General features: G+C 39.2%; 1 protein-coding gene across 1 annotated transcript in view; it reads right to left on the reverse strand.

Annotated features, from left to right (window-relative positions):
• Positions 1 to 17,347, reverse strand: part of LOC139744165 (uncharacterized) — a 39,287-nt gene that overhangs the window by 554 nt on the left and 21,386 nt on the right. The window contains exons 12-18 of the mRNA XM_071654617.1: positions 15,616 to 15,845; positions 14,874 to 15,072; positions 9,983 to 10,045; positions 8,749 to 8,945; positions 7,523 to 7,598; positions 6,565 to 6,738; positions 5,521 to 5,685 (exon numbers count right to left, since the gene is read on the reverse strand). Coding sequence (XP_071510718.1) covers positions 5,521 to 5,685; positions 6,565 to 6,738; positions 7,523 to 7,598; positions 8,749 to 8,945; positions 9,983 to 10,045; positions 14,874 to 15,072; positions 15,616 to 15,845 — 1,104 coding nt within the window. The remainder of the gene's footprint in view (positions 1 to 5,520; positions 5,686 to 6,564; positions 6,739 to 7,522; positions 7,599 to 8,748; positions 8,946 to 9,982; positions 10,046 to 14,873; positions 15,073 to 15,615; positions 15,846 to 17,347) is intronic.

Genomic DNA, 17,347 nt, shown 5'->3' on the forward strand with positions numbered 1-17,347 from the left:
CGTATCATCTGCTGCCATCATTTTTTTTTCCAGTAAAATTTCAATTCTGAACAGAAAAAACTGAAATCTCTTCTTTTAACACGTGAACATACTTTGATACTGCATAAGCTGTTATTTTTGCAAGGGTTTGATTTTTCTCAAATTTTGCAAATTACTTTTGGACTGCGAATCTAACAACACACGAAAACGTTGCCATACACTAAGATAATAGTGCACTTAAAATAGCCTTGGTGTCAAAAACAACATCTCAAGCAAACGTCTGTGACCTCCTCATTCACAAAAATATCTGTTCAGGAAAATAGCAGATTATACAGTATATGTTTATGATAATGTAAGCTGCATGTAGTACAAAGAGAACATCATCTATGGTCTCTGCTTGATTACTGTATATGCCATGATATTTAGCCAGTCTAGTTTTCATATATCAGATCTTCCCAACATGTTCGCAAGTGATTAAATTCGCAATCACAGAGTACAGTAATGAATGGAGAAATGTACACATACACGCTGCATTCATGTGGGATCAGAGTAAATATTTTGCATGTTTTTAAATTCATGAATAGCACCCAACTTGCAAAATTTATGAGAAATAACAACCTCGTGAAATATATGGCATGTAGAGAATATTGACAGCAGTTGCGCCTTTTGATTGTGGTCGAGGATTACTACCTATGATCTACTTGGATTACAACGGTCTACTTTCCCTGCGGTTTGGGTTTTTTTCCTTATCATCGTGAGTTGCCATGGCGATTTAGCATTGACCATTTGATAATAAGCAGATATATTAACATCGCCTGCACGATGGGCTGATGCTTTGAAATATGCTGTTGTCATTAACTTTGAATGCATTGAATATTGTATGATAGCTTGCATATTGCTTGTGTTTACACATGCAGTGATGACCCATGCCATAAAATGGTGAATAGATAGTGCATTTTACATGACGTAGAGCAGAACTGCTTTGCATTTCTCCCAATCAGCACTCAAATTCAAACCTTTAACCCTTTATTTGCCCAAGCACTCAGATATAACTAGTCAAACATTTTCATAGGCATTCAGTAATGCATCAAAACTTGACCCAGTTGTATTTGAGTAACCCAGCCCATTCAGGCATAGCAAGGTGTGCGACCTCAGTTTACCAGGAAGGCCATGGTAACACATTATGGATTAGGGAGATTAGGCAATCTCTATTCATCAGTAATTACAGGGTTGATTCCAAATATTTAAGTTTTTGTTTCTTTAAAAAGTAGCTAGATGCCTCATTTCAAGACTGTTATCTTAAAGACGTTTTTAATTCACTTTCTTTATTTTTCCCGTCAGCAAATTTTTATGCCAAAGTTCCACTTATTATGTTCCTTCTGTCCTCTCTCCCCTCCCCTTACCCCATCAAAGAAGGAAAAAAAAAGAATGAAATTCAAAATCATAGGCTGAGATTTCTGCTGACAGAAAGTGACGAAAACTTTTCCAAAGCAAATGGCGGTTAGAATTGCTGATACCAGTAATAATAACACCCACTCATAACAGAATGATATCTGGTTCCCGTATGATGTAGGCTGGTTTCTATCATGATAAAAATTTGACACTTCACTGATGCAAGCAAAAGTATGCTTGGCATGCCTTTGGCAATTGTTGGTTTCAGAAAAGTAATTTTGCCAGTAATTCTGTTTATCTGGAATTTAAAAAAAAAATCACCTGTGGAGGAAAGTTGAAATGAAGGGACGTTACAAGGATAAAAAATATGCAGGCAAATATTCCACTCAGATGATTAACCTGTTAAAGACTAGTCCCGGTATGTACTTGGGCAGGTGTCTTTTGGAAATGTGTGTTATAGCAAAATCAGCCCATCCTCAATGGGTTAAACATAAAGACAGCTATCCAGACACAAAGACACAGATAAATATAATATCTCATTTGTAAAATACATTTGACACATTCATGTCATTTTTTTTCCTATATAGAAAAACTTTGAAGTTCTCTTAGAAAAAAAAAAGGAAAATAACAAATGATTTATAAAAAAACTTGACATGACATTAACCACTGAACTGGAAACATAACATATATGACATCTGCTAGTATTCCTATTTCATTATTCCCAGACAGAAACTCGCAAATACAAAAGTTTTCGTGAAGCAAGAAAAACAGAAATTGATTTATGAAAAGCTAAAAAAAAACAGAAATTGATTTATGAAAAGCTAAAACTGACAGCAACTATTGAAATATGCAGAAAGCATTGATAGCTCCCCTCAATATCTCTCTATTATAGTTTGTGCAACATTTCCTTTTACTTGCACCTTCCCTGAACATTCCAGACACTCATATACGGTACCACTTGAAGCTGTAATGCCTGGGTCAAGGGTCAAATGCAATTGATTTCCAAATGTTGTGACAAGACCCCATGAGGGGTCACAAATGTATGATAACATCCCATGGATTGTAAGTGGCATAAATCACACTGCAGAACAAAGACAGTGACATTGTTTTTAGATGCACATATCGGAAGTGCAGAGTTTACACAGAAATGATATAAATATTTAGGAAATGATATGCTTTTATGTCTTGTTTGTTACGTCTTGTCTTGTTTGCATGGTGGTATAAATGAGAAGAACGTTCAGTGGTGACACCATTTGCATTCTAATGTAGTCCTAGAAAGGACTGTTGTTGAAGCCGTGGTCACAACTCGCCGTACTTGCAAGTGCGTGCTGTCTACTTACAAAAACGTGGGCAAAATTTGGGGATCCGTACGTAGTAAGTACCGCCTCCGCACGAATTTTCGAGCACGTAGACACGCCGTAGCACTTTTAGGACCCGAGGAACTTTCGCTGCGTTCGGGCTACGGATTCACCCTAAGTGCGGGCAACGTACGTGCACTCTACAGCGAACGTGCGTACAACGCACTGACTCCGTGCGTTTTTTAAAATTTTCCCACCGTCACTTGCTCGGCTGACGGCACACGTAGCACGTACGTGTTGAGCACGTAATAAGTGCGCAGCCTGTGCTTATTCGACACTTCCCTGAGTTCAACTGTTCAATAGAGCACGCAGACTGTACTGAACTTGCCGAATAAGCACCTGCTCCGCACTTAAAACGTAAGTTGTGCGCAGTGATCTCTGCAAGGTACACGAACCGAGCCGATGGACGAGTATCATCATTTTCGTCTCCAAGATGTCATGATGATGGCAATTATATATTCATACTGTTCTACTTCACCTACCGGGCAGAAATTCCCTATAAGGATTATAGGATCGAAAAAATCGCATACAAAGTAAAATGATTGTTATATCACTTGAAAGGGCTTTCAAATCTCTTTCGAATTGTGTCACAAATGGAAATTATTATGTCATAGGACCCTTCTGCCTGGTAGGCGATTAGTAATATATTTATATATATGTATATACACACACTTGTATATAATTAGGCCTACCCCTATGTAGCATCTGACGGGAAGAAAAAAAATCATCGCACTTGCACGCACTTACAACATGCGACAGAGTAGGGATACCTTACGTCGGAGCAGCACGTGTAATTACAGCCTCCGCAAGAGAACGTAGCAATCTCACGCAGATTGTAAGTTGTAAGCACGTACAACTCACTTACCACGTGCACAACGTACGATGCACGTAACCCCTCATTGCCAGGCGTGGCGTGCGGGCCACGTACTTACATCCTGCGCAACCGTGCGAGTGTCGTGCGTTGACGTACTTCCTCCCTGCGCTAGTCACTTCCTCCCCACGTTTTTAGAAAAAACGTGAACGCCGTGGCCTCCGCCAAGAACGTACGGACGAAAAGCACGCACGGCGAGTTGTGACCAGGGCTTTAGTTAAGTCTCTAGTCCTCAATATTTCTATATCATGATATATTTATGAACATAGATATGTTCAATTTGGTCAATTAGCTCTGGATTTGGTGACCAGGCATTTTTTTTCTTGTATGTGTTTTTTAACTAGTGGGACACACAATCTACAAGCTTTGGTTTTTAGTAGGTCCCCCATCTCCATCCCCCAAATTATTCACTACTTGAATGTTTTACTTCTCTATTCTCATCAAATGTATAATCTACCCTGCTTTTTGGATTACTTATGTTGATTTCCTCTTTCTTTTTCTCCACATTGTGCATATGTGATATTGATCATGTTGGATATGGGGAAAATAAATTTGAACTTGAACTTGATCCAAAAAAAAATACTCGAGTGACAGGTGTAACCTGTCACTTGAGTATTTTTGAGATATTGTAACTATTAGTTTTCAATTATTCTTGTTTTCTCTGTACGAATTTACGTGCATTATTTCTGTCACCGAAGAAAGTGAAATTTACATTTATACATTATTTTACTGTGGAAAAAAAAAATTGAACTTGAACTTGAACAAGATAAGTAAATGATACATAGGAGCCTGGAAGGGTTGGCTTTCATTGGTGCACAGATTTGTAGCCAGACAAAGTATGACTTTATGGAACAAATATACCAGCAACAAATCCTCAAAACAAAAATGTGCACAATAGGCCTCACATTGTTATGTATAGCTGTGTATTCAAAATCTATTACTGTCAGATAGAAGGAATATTTTCCTTTTGCTGGGGTCATTGATCAATAATGCTATTTGTACTCTTCATTAGTGTGAATATAATTCTGTGTCAGTATTATCCTTCTTGAGTCAATATTTTGTCTTTGTGATGTGCAACATGAACTTGCCATGATGAACTTTGGAGTGATATGATATCATATGAGTCATCAATGTCGAATCTCCATTTTTTTTTTATTAGCAAAAAAAAAAAGAAAAGAAAAAAAGAAGACATTCCAAACTCCATCAATTATGAAGTAAGTCGGGAGTGTTTCCATCACATTCTATGTACACCAGAAAATGTTGCCTATCGTTGGCTCCTGTAACAACCAATTCTCTACTGCAACAAGAGCATCTCTTATCAGACGCTTACTTTGACTTGTCTCTATTGCATTCAATAAACGAATCATTTTGAAAACATTTTTCTTGACAATGCTCTCACATCTATGTGGGTGAAACATTTGTGCTGTGTACTGAAGTTTAATCTCTATTTTTTGTCTGTGTGTGTGTGCTAGTAATTCAGTTGGCCATTGAATAAAAATCTGCAGAATATGTGATTATAGGCCTGCAGGCACTCAGTTTCTAAACCTTGCTAACACTCAGTGGTCAGGAGCATTTCCCCAACTTATCTCGCTGTCAGAAATTTTACTGCAAATGTTTTTATAATATAGGGCAAAATCAATTATCCATATCAAAATAGGGCCTGTTGTTGAAAATGAAACTAAGCAAATGACATGATGCTTAAAACTATGCTGAAACTCACGCAAAATGTGCATTGACAGTAAGTCAGTTTTCTTTCACACAGTCAATGAAAAATGTACAACTGTATATTTTATGCCCTTTGAATCCTTAGTGCAATGGATGTTGTGTAAAATTCCATGAGTCAGGAAAGAAGTAGAAAACTGTCCACACTGCAAAGTCTCCAGAGTTAAGACTTTTTGCAGTGCAGCAAGCAAGGCTTACTTTGGTCTGCTGTGTGAGGGCTCCCTCTAGGCGAGAGTTCTCAGCCGTCTTCTGACTCAAGAGGGCAGCATTCTCCCTGCATCGCTCCTCGGCAACCCACAGCTGCCGCTCGAGGAGTTTGACCTTCTGCTCCAGACGGTACACCTGCTGATCTCTTTCTTCCAGCTGGGAAGGGCGAAAAAAAAATCATAATGAGACTCGGTCAATCATTCTTTCAGTTGGCTACAAAAGCAAAAAACAAAATTACACTTGCACTTTTTCTTTGTTCCTGGTGCCACTGGGGTGACCATGGTGTGGTGGACAGTGATCTTGACTTTTGATTTGGAGTCATCCAGTCCAAATATAATTTAGCCCAGTGCAAAACATTTATCAATGGAATGATGTAAACCCAAAATGTCCCTCTCAAACTGTGTATCCACAAATATTTTTACTCGAAGAGTTATCATTGTTAGGTTATGATACAAATGCAACAATTTGATGTGAAGAATACTATTATTCTTTTTAATATCACCAAATGAAGCAGATATTTGATGAAGATTTGTAGATAGTTCAGTCGGAGGCACATACTGTGATTACATAATAACCTTCTGTAGTTTAGGAGTTAATTCTGCGATCACCATTTTTAGGAAAATGTGAAACTTGAAAACTTTAATATATCTTCTTTATTTTGATGACATCTCTACCATTTTGATTGTGTGATTTCACTTTTGATTAGGAAATCCAACTTTGACTGGTGAAGAAATGCACTTTACTCCAAGGGTAAAAAAAAATGATCCCATCTCTTTTTCCAAGTCTGTAAAATGATATTAATTCAATTAAACTCTTTATATGATTTTCCATCGCTAGAATTGTCATTGACTTTCATCAGTAATTGCTAGCTTTGGACACTCCCCTGGCAGACCTTGGACAAATGCCAGAGTTTTTTTAGGGTCGGGCGGGTTACGCCAATACAATGATTTTTTTTTGGCCTTATTTACGTCAATGTAGGGCAATTTGTTGATCAGTTGCAAAATCATCAGTACACACCTAGTCTGTGGGACATACCTGCAGGCTTCTCTGAAAGCTAGTCTCCATGTCCAGGCTGTTGTCGCCCCGCCCGGCCTGCTTCAGGGTCATGTTCTCCATGCGGAGGTGCTTGACCCGGTCCTGCAGGTGGCGGAGGAGCTTGGTGGTGCTGCTGTCCCCTGATCCCAGGGAGGAGGTAGTTGATGTACCCAGCTGAGAGGCACAACATGTTCGAGGGTTCATTGTTACCATTCAACAAGCAATGTCAGTCAATGTACAATGTATGTAACATGTAGACGCTGCAGAATGTTTTGTAAGGTGGGGGGCTCATGGGGGGATGGGGAAGAGCTGCCCCGGATATGAACGTTGCAGGCATCAATTTTGCACGTAATACATCTGAATTATAGAAATGAAGCTAGCATCTCATTCTTCACAGAACATTTCCAGAGACTCCAACCCCAAGCACCTTCTGATCTGGAGATTCTCCCGCCTGAAACCCCTAGCAAACGGGAGACCCCAACTTGATGTGTGCGAAGCGCGAAGTTCCTAGGGTTCTAGATGCTCTCTTGTGCTATCTAAGGCTTATTTTTTCAACATATGATAGAAATAAGTAAGAAATCCCTTCCAACGGGAGACACAGAGCCAGGGCGGGAGAAATTAAATCTCAAACGGGAGAAAGGGAGATTTTGCAAAAATGGGTTTTCGGCGGGAGATCTCCCGTCGAAAACGGGAGAGTTGGAGTCTCTGCATTTCCATATTGATCTAACAGTCATGATAACAATATCTTCCTCCTTGTTCTTATCTTGGTCTCATCTCTCTTTCTTTGTCATCACCAAAATATGGTGGTGTCATCCTTTAAACATTCAACAGTTCAGGTTGAATCTCACCATCAACTCCTTAATGAAGGAATGTATTTATCACCTTAAAAACTGAATCTATTTGGAACCTGGCACCTAGTGTAGATATTCACAAAACAACTGATTGACAGACTACTTACAGCTGAGCTTCTCATTCTCTGATCTGATTGGCTGCTCCTATAGGAGCCACTCCCACTGTGAGACTCTTCAAGACGTCTGGTGGTAAGAAAGAGAAGAATGTTTATCTTAACCCATTGAGGTTGAGTCCTGAATGAGTATACTTGGGCAAGTGTCTATGGGAAATGCGTGTTGTAGCAAAATCAGCCTGTCTTCAATGGGCTAATAACAGAGACTGTTACACATGGTGGTGATTCAAAATCTGGAATATGAGTGGAAGCCTTTAGATTTTTCTTCCCACTCTTGTTTCACAGTTCATTACATACCTCTGTACAATTTGAAAATTGCTGAATCCAAATAATTGATACATGATGTCACTGTTCTAAATTGGGAAGTTTTGGTGGGAATACATTTACATAGGTGTATCTTATCAAGGGATCATATTGAGATGGTTCTATATCTGAGTTTCTATCTTACCCGAGTCTAGTCAGCTGTTCAAATACAATGTTCATACACAGCTACATAAGAAAATACAAAGTGACTAGAATGAGAGTAGTATTACTCATTAAACGTATGTTTACTCATTTTTATTTGGCAATACTTTCACATAATCTCTTAGTTCCTGCATGAGGCATATTTTCCCTCTACTCACAAATTAACCTTCCCATTTGAGCAACTATAATTTTTACCACAATTCAGTAAGATTATTGTTCATTTCTCTTTCCTGAATATCTCTAAATGAACATATCTTGTCATTCTATTGTCAGTCTACTGTACACATAATCTTAGATATGTTTGAATGTACTGATTGTATGTTTAGTCATTTCAAAAAATGACTGCACTTCATGTCTGATATGTTCAGTGCAGAGAACTCTAAATAAATTACATTTTGAATTTATTTTTCAACCTATAATTTTTGGAATTTGTTTGACACAATTTTGTGTATGGAAGTCACTCAAATCATAAAGGAAAGTGGTTCCACAGAACATGAACTGTACTGATATTGAAGAAAAAACACACACACGTAGAAACGGGGTAACTTGAACATTTCAGTTATGCATGACAGGCATACAACAGTGGCGGATCCAGAGGGGGGTGCACCGGGCACACACCCCTTTTTTTTGTTAAAACAAAAGAAATAAAAAGAAAGTGTCAGCCGATGAAACCTGGAAGAGGCACCAGAAATATTTTTTGTGCCCCCCACCCCCCTTATGGAATTTCTGGATCCGCCCCTGTGCAATGTACTTACACTTCTAGCTCCTTGTTGAGCTCATCCTCAAACTTTCGGGCCATCTTGAGGGCGGTCTCCTCCTTCCAGGCGGCCATGTTGGCCTGGATCTGCCTAAGTTCCTCGTCCTTGCTAGCCACCTGTTGCTGGAGGCTGGTCTCTGAGTCCTGCAGGACCCCCACCAGTCTCTGGAGGCAGTCCACCTCCACCTCCCTCTCCTGGAGTGACCAAATAACAGACAGAAAGCACAAAAACATGATAATAGATTCTGTTGCTCACAAGTTTAACTCGTTGGAGACCAGTCTCAAGTATACTCGGTCAGGTGTCTATGGGAAATGCATGTTGTAGCAAAATCAGCCATCCTTTAATAACGAGTTAAGTTTAAATTTAAATTCATCAACATAATCACCCCATTAGGTATGTGAGCTCAAAAACAAAAACAAAATACAAAATATGAAACAAAATGTATGCAACAGAATAGCATTGGCAGGATCAGCTTGACAAAATATAAAAAAAGATAACTTTCACAATACAAAGTTTGGTAACAGTATACAAGTAATGAACGGGTGAGAGGGCGTTAATGGAGATGCAGCATTGTCAAGGGTATTTACAGTGGTGTAACATGCACAATATTGTGAATAACCAAGAGTGAGCTGCATCCCCACTAACTTCACAGACTTAAACTTATACATTATTTGTTTTATAAAATTATTTATTTAATTTCCTTTACGAGTAAATAACACCGTGAACATGAAGTTAAAAATGGCTTACAGTAAATAAGTGATTGAGCAAAAGCTTGTAACTGATTGAGAGCGAAATGCTAAAATACAAAATTGTGACATCGGTGAGCATGATTATAACAAGCACAACCCAATGAACAAAGTCACATATCTCTGAGGAATTGTTGGTACCGATCATCAGTACTCTAGGCACACTACTCGGTCATCCACTCTAAACCCATAAAGTCCTGGAGGGTAATTTTCCTGCAGACATTGTCTTCTTGTCATTATTAGATTTGCAACACTGAATTTCACTGTATATCTTCTACTGCCCCTTTTTTACTCTTTTATTGTAAGAAACATGGACAGTAGGTTGAGAGTGGAACACTTTTTGAGAGTAATCTGATACTCTCACAAATGGTTGCATTGCATAGAATCAGAGCTTCAAAATACATGCTATGTGTCAACTCTAACACACACTATATCACAATTCAAGCAAAGGATGAAATAACAGTCAGCAGCTCTAGTTAACTTACACCATCAAAGACCTGAGCCTTTTCCCTTCCCATGGCTTCAACCAATTTCTTGACTTCATTCTCCTGGAAAACAACAGACAGCACACAAGAAAAATGTACATATGTACAGTCACTGTTTGGGTAAATTAACCATATCAGGTAGACCTAAAACACAAAATATTGACTTGTGATGTACTGCAGAAGGAATATCCCCCACAGAAATTGCCATGCTGAATGAAAATCAATGAAATCAATAGATTAGTGAAACTGAGAAAAATCAGGTAAGTACTGTGAATGTTTACTTGGTTGACTCATCACCTATACATGGCATAATATTGGAATTACATTAATTAATTAATTAATTAATTAGTTCATTCATTCATTCATGCATTCATTCATACAATCATTTATGCATTCATAAATTTATTTGCTCATTCATTCATTCATTTATTCCTTCATTCTTCCTACATTCATTTTTTTCATTAACAAGGGCGGATCCAGGAATTCTGTAAAGGGGAGGTGCCTTTACAAAATTAAAAGTGGGGTGCAGGTGTCCCCCTTTTTTCTTTTTATTTCTTTTGTTTTAACCAAAAACAAAGAGGGGCACACGGTAGGTGCCCCCCCCCCCCCCCCGATCTGCCACTGAATGATTAATTCATTATTCATTCATTCTTTCTTTCTTTCTTTTTTTCGTTAGTCCTATCATTTGTCTCATGAATGTTTCGCACATGAAATATGACAAAATTACAAGCTTTTGTTCATATATAAACAACTTTATGCTTAATTTATGACAAGCATATTATCTAAGATAGTAGAGGAAATTTCCTCTAAATAGATATAGAAAACAACTCAATATGTTGTGTGCAAAGCATATGAGGAGTAAGACACTAAGAGTAACAGGATAAGATGAGGAGGATAAGATGAAGAATTGTATTAGTCTAATTATTCCTTTTTACAAAGAAAAATGTCTGAAGTTTGTGTGCGATTTGCTTGAGCTACGAAAGGCAAATGCAGCTATTAGAAATCAAACTAAACTGGTCTAATCACTATTCATAAGTTGTTCACATATTGGTGCATATTATTGGTCTATTTAGTGCTAGGCAGAGCTATTATGTCAACAAGGAGACTTAAAGGACAAGTTCACCTTCATAAACATAAGGATTGAGAAAATGCAACAATATTAGTAGAACACATCAGTGAAAGTTTGGAGAAAATTGGACAATCGATGCAAAAGTTATGAATTTTTTAAATTTTTGTGTTGGAACCGCTGGATGTGGAGACTACTACAGCTTGTGAGTCATATGCGTACAACAGTATAAAGAAAATATAAAAGAAAATTCAACATATTTTCACTTTTTTCGCATAATAAAAGAGGAATTGACTTGCCTCTTTCTAAAGGCAGGGGGAATAATATTACCCATAACATTTATCGGTAACGAGTCAGGGGAATGTGTACTTTTTTCAAAAGATGGAATTTTGTGAAAGTCTCTTTATATTTTCCTTATATTGTTGTACGCATGTGACATCTAAGTTATTCATACACTGCAGTAGTCTTCTCATCCAGCAGGTACTGCACAAAAACTTCAAAAATTCATAACTTTTGAACGGATTGTCTGAATCTCCTCAAACTTTCAATGATGTGTTCTACTAATATTGCTACATTCTCTCAATCCTTATGTTTATGAAGGTGAACTTGTCCTTTAAAATGGAAAAAGTGTGACAAAACAGTTTGCAAAGGACACTAACCACTTCTCTTCTTTTTTCTTTCTCTTTTTTTTCTTACACAAGAAGAAAGAAAAGGGTTACAATTGATAACTTGTTTACCATGAGGCAAAATGATACTGAATGTAACAATAGCCGGGTTCACACGTACAAATTAGCGGGATGACGATCGCGATGGTCATCCCGAGTTTTTTTGCGAGCGTCCACACGTACCAAATTAGCGGGATAGCGATCGCGATCGGTATCCCGCTAATTTGGCGAGCGTCCACACGTACCGAATTATCCCGCTAATTGCCGATAGAGATAACAGCAAAGCCTGCAAACTGGGTCACACAGCGCCCTTCTCTATCACTGCCTGCGCGCACTTACCTTTGTCCATTGTCTTTTACGCGTCAGTGGTGTGGTTCGCGCGCTGTTGTTGTTGTGCTCCAAAGAGGTGAAGGACCTCTTCGCAGAGGCCTCGCTGTTGTCATGTGCGCATTGCATGATGGGATGTAAAATCTCGAGATTGTAATCCCGACCGTTCACACGTACCAGCGTGGGGCCAATTATCCCGCTAATTGGCGAACCAGCGCAAGATTTCTTGGGATTAGCATCGCGATGCTTATCCCGCTAATTTTCGGGTTTTTTCTGTCCACACGTGCAAAAAACTCGGGATGACGATCGCGATGCAAATCTCGAGATTTGTATCCCGCTAATTGGTGCACGTGTGAACCCGGCTAATAGGGTGAGGAACTGTCAAGGAATGTTTGACACCTGTTAAAAGGCATGCCCTCCAGGTAGATTTCATCTGACTTACAGAAAGAATGGATTAAAGTGTTGATTTCAACTCCTAAATAGCGGGTGATTTTGAACATCTGTGAGGGCTAATTATAAATCTATTGAATGCAAAATTTTGGTGTCACAAAAGATCAAGATTTTTCTGGGTAGATTTCCATCACTCAACTTGCTCTGGGCAACTCTATAGGACACAGGGAGGTCATAGACCCGAAACAAACTTTTGACATTCAGTCAGAGCATTAGTTCTGAAGTGAATGGGTATGGAGAGCACTGGAATGGTACCTTAAAAAACATGAAATTAATCAGTCTTGTATCTTGAGAAGTTTTGAGTGGCTTTATCGAGGAATAGATATTGGAAGTTGAATCAGTGCAATAAGCAAGATGAATAATCACTATCATTCACTCACAGAAGAAGGACTCTTACTGAGAAAATCATTTCAATCTTGGGCAATAGGTAATCAGAATGGAGACAAAAATTTGGGCAATTGTCCGAATAAGTCTCCTGAAAGGTTAGTTAAGACTTATAGCTCTACTGTAGAGAGCTACAGGAGTCTTTTTGCAGCATTCATTGTTGAATTAACTCTTTGTGTGCCTTGTTAATTTCCTGCCCATATTATATACATGTGAAAAATTTGTGCATATTTGACTAATTTGGCACAGAAAGGGTTTATTCCATGTTTATGATCCTCCCTACTGTAGGCTGTGTCTTGTATTCCTGCAGTGGTTAATGAGTTTGCAGCCTCACTTTCAGGTTGTGAGTTGTTGTTGTTTTTTTTTCCTCCAATGTGAACTGACCAATGCCTGAGTAAACTGTTGAATGCTGTCGAGTATTCATTGACTTAGTAGGCCCTCTTGTGGCCAGACTTAGCCAGGGTTAGCTGATTGGCAGTAATCTACTCTATTGGAATTATAAAGCCAGCTGTGTCTTTTCTTCAATTGTATCATTTTCAAAAGGTAAGTCAAGCCCAGCAGGTGTTTATCATTTCGAGAGTTGAAATGAACAATGAATTCCTTTTCTCTGTCAACAAAATTAACCAAGCATATTACAGACATATTAGCCGGGTTCACACGTACAGCAATTAGCGGGATACAAATCTCGAGATTTGCATCGCGATCGTCATCCCGAGTTTTTTGCACGTGTGGACAGAAAAAACCCGAAAATTAGCGGGATAAGCATCGCGATGCTAATCCCAAGAAATCTTGCGCTGGTTCGTCAATTAGCGGGATAATTGGCCCCGTGCTGGTACGTGTGAACGGTCGGGATTACAATCTCGAGTTTTTACATCCCATCATGCAATGCGCACATGACAACAGCGAGGCCTCTGCGAAGAGGTCCTTCACCTCTTTGGAGCACAACAACAACAGCGCGCGAACCACACCACTGACGCGTAAAAGACAATGGACAAAGGTAAGTGCGCGCAGGCAGTGATAGAGAAGGGCGCTGTGTGACCCAGTTTGCAGGCTTTGCTGTTATCTCTATCGGCAATTAGCGGGATAATTCGGTACGTGTGGACGCTCGCCAAATTAGCGGGATGGCGATCGCGATCGGTATCCCGCTAATTTGGTACGTGTGGACGCTCGCAAAAAAACTTGGGATGAGCATCGCGATCGTTATCCCGCTAATTTGTACGTGTGAACCTGGCTGTTATTGCTGCTGGTGTATAGCAATGAATGTGTTTACTATTCTAAAAATAACTGTACACCTGGCAACAATATCTAAATATCAGGAGTATGTATGAACAGTCTGATGTAAACAATAGACCAATGCAACTAATGCAGAGTAACTTAGTACTGGGTATGATGAAGAGAAAACAAGCACATAGGTCAATAGGTATGCTCTAACTGAGGCTAATCATCATGATAAGAATACCCCTTAAACTAAGACGATCATCCATGCAACACATACAATTTTCAAAACTAAACTTTCAAAAAAAAAGTCCTGTATGATGATAAAACCATAGACCCAGAAGAAATGAGCACATACAGTGTTAGCAATTAACCCAATAGTGAGCAGCAATACCATAGTACATGTACTGCATGCATTTGTACAATTTTTATGTTCTGGAGGTTGGCCTGTACTAAGGGGGAATGGGGTTCAGAAAGTGGTCACACTATTAAACTTTCAAGTTTCTTGATTCTCATGTTCACACAACTCAGCAAGTCAAGTGGGGACCCCTCTGGGCTCAAGAATACAGCATAAGCCAAAACAAATCTTGTAGTTAATTGATTTTAATCTTTGACTGCTCTTAAAGATTGCTAACTTTTGAGTCCATCTATATAGGGATAAAAGAAAACCAAGCTAATCTTCGAAGCTCAATACTTCAAATCAATTTTAAATATTAGCAATGTTGTGTGAACCTCACTAAAACTGAGCGAGAGGCTTTTGAGCTCAGTGGCGATTCATTTTTACCTTCTCCCTATTGGCTCTTGCTGTTGCCCTTCGTTGCTTCTCTAGGTCATCCCGTAGTGTCTTAATGTAGTTCCTGAGGTCATCATTCGTGGCCTTGAGATTGGACAGGGCGGCCATCACCTGGGTCCGGCCAGGACTGTGGAAGGTCTGCTTCGGGGACCCATTCTGGCTTGGCGAGTCCGACTTCAAGTTCCTGGAACTTTACACAGAAAGGGCATTTGTATGACATATTACTGTATACTTGATATGACAATATACAGTCTGGAATTGCCATTTGAGAATTACAAGTAGTCCAGTAAAATGTCATCATTGCTCATAATTAAGAACTCTAGAATAATTTTGTGCAAAGACTTCCTTCTTTTTGAGGGGCGGGGGATTCCTTGCAATTAAGACATTCTTATGATATTAATATGCAAGGTCATTAGAAGACATGAGGTTATGACATCATCACTTCCTCCAGTTATGTGATTATAACATATTTCACTATTTTGTGTAAAATGTGAGAAAATTCAGTATTCAATAACTTTTGTATGTGCCATATTTCACTATCTTGTGTAAAATGTGTGAAAATTCAGTATTCAATAACTTTTGTATGTGCCATTGAAAATTTACATTTGTGAATATGTTTGTTTTTGCTCTGTTTATTCACATTTTATATAAACATAGATGCTTGTTTTTGCTAAGGTTTATCATATCTAATGTAAACATGGATTAGAGTTTCCCTTTAAGTTCTCTTACACACCTGAATAGAGGAACTTTTCTAGGGGTTGATCCCACCAGGTTGGACGTCTTGCGGCACTCTTCGTTGAGCTCCATGACGATGCTGCGGTAGCTGTGGTCCATGCCACTCTGCGCCGAGCTGGACTCCCGCTCTTTCTGCCTCTGACGCTTGACCTCTGCCCGGAGCTGGGTCAGCTCCTCATCCTGTTGCCGTAACTTCTGCTGGAGTCTCTCTGTCTCTTTGGCCTTCTCCTGCAGGAGATGAGAAGGTTAGGCCAATTACTGTAATGTCGTTGGACATTCACTGATTGTGTATTCAAAGCTACCATACACATGTACATACTACACTTGATTGTGTGATTGAAGGACACGATACGATATGATATACAAATGATGCACAGGATAGAGTGCGTTAGTGTAGGCGTATAGTGCACTCGAGGGTATTTACAATTGTGAAACATGCACTACATTGTAAATACCCGAGAGTGAGCTACGCCTCCACTAATGCCACGAAATAATCCTGTGCATCATTTGTTTTATAAAATGGGTCGAAAATTCGAAAACTAACAGCATTTTCCAGCGTTTTTCACATACCTTTGTGGGTCAAGACGTCCGAAGATGTTCGTCCCAAACATTTACGCACGTCGCACTCGGAAATCCCGCACATACAGTATAGACGTCTAAGTATAATGGGGGGTCGGGTTTCCGGACACTTAAGTTCCCGCATGAAAACTTACTTATTTTACATAGAATATGCACCCTTTACCTTAAAGACTTGATATAGACTCCTCATATAGGCCTACTAGACAACATACTCTGAAAACGGCGGGAGAATTAACCTGCTTAATCGTTGGATTTGCCCTTCAAAGTGACTCCATGTACGCGTCTGGTCCCACAACGCTTGGTCTACTGTACTGTACAAAGTGTAGAGTATACGTACACCACACATGTTATGCACAAGGGAAGAAAGGCCGGCCGCGGTGCGCCGGCCAGCAGCCCGAACTAGAAGTTGTTTACAGGATTGACAGCGCGTATGCATGCAATTCATCAAAGGAGCCGCCGCGCGCACAGACGATCGGCAATAGGATTTAACACGCAGTGCAATGGGACTAGAATAAAGGAAGCACATGTGACTCATTTCAGCGCTTCCTATTGGCTACATTCTTGAACCCATTTTATAACACTCAATAAATGATGCCACCAAACCCTTAACTAGTTCTGAGTCCAATCATGTATTTTTAGCATATTTGCACTACACAAATATCACAATTACTGCAAATCCAAAAACATTTGCAACAAGAAACTTTCGTGAATTGGAGCCGACGTCCTTTTTTTGCGGCATGAAACTTTCACGAATAACCATTCAATGCATTTTTAATACAAACACTTTTGTGTGCATTTTACTTCTGTGAATCTTGGCTCCTCACGAAATTTGCAAAAGTTTCATGCACCCTAATATTTCTGGTTTTACAGTAACCAGCTATGACCCAGTCTTTCCAAAGTCCTAACAACACTAGCTGCATTAACACACAGAAAATATCAGTTTCTGAACCGCGATATGAAAATCAATTTTATTTGCTACTGTTCATACACAGCAAAGAAAAAAAAAATAAATATGTATCTGCAAAATGAAACATTTTGAATCTAGAAGCTGCTCATGCCTAAACAATGTGACCAGAGCATGACACAAAGTGTGATGAGTTGCAATATGAAATTTCAAAAAATTTAGAGTTTCTTAGCATGCAAGATTTTAA

The sequence above is a fragment of the Diadema antillarum genome, unplaced genomic scaffold (genome assembly GCF_040938485.1).
Source record: "Diadema antillarum isolate AM-2024a unplaced genomic scaffold, OU_Dant_1.0 seq00001143_RagTag, whole genome shotgun sequence".
In the NCBI taxonomy this organism is placed as follows: domain Eukaryota; kingdom Metazoa; phylum Echinodermata; class Echinoidea; order Diadematoida; family Diadematidae; genus Diadema; species Diadema antillarum.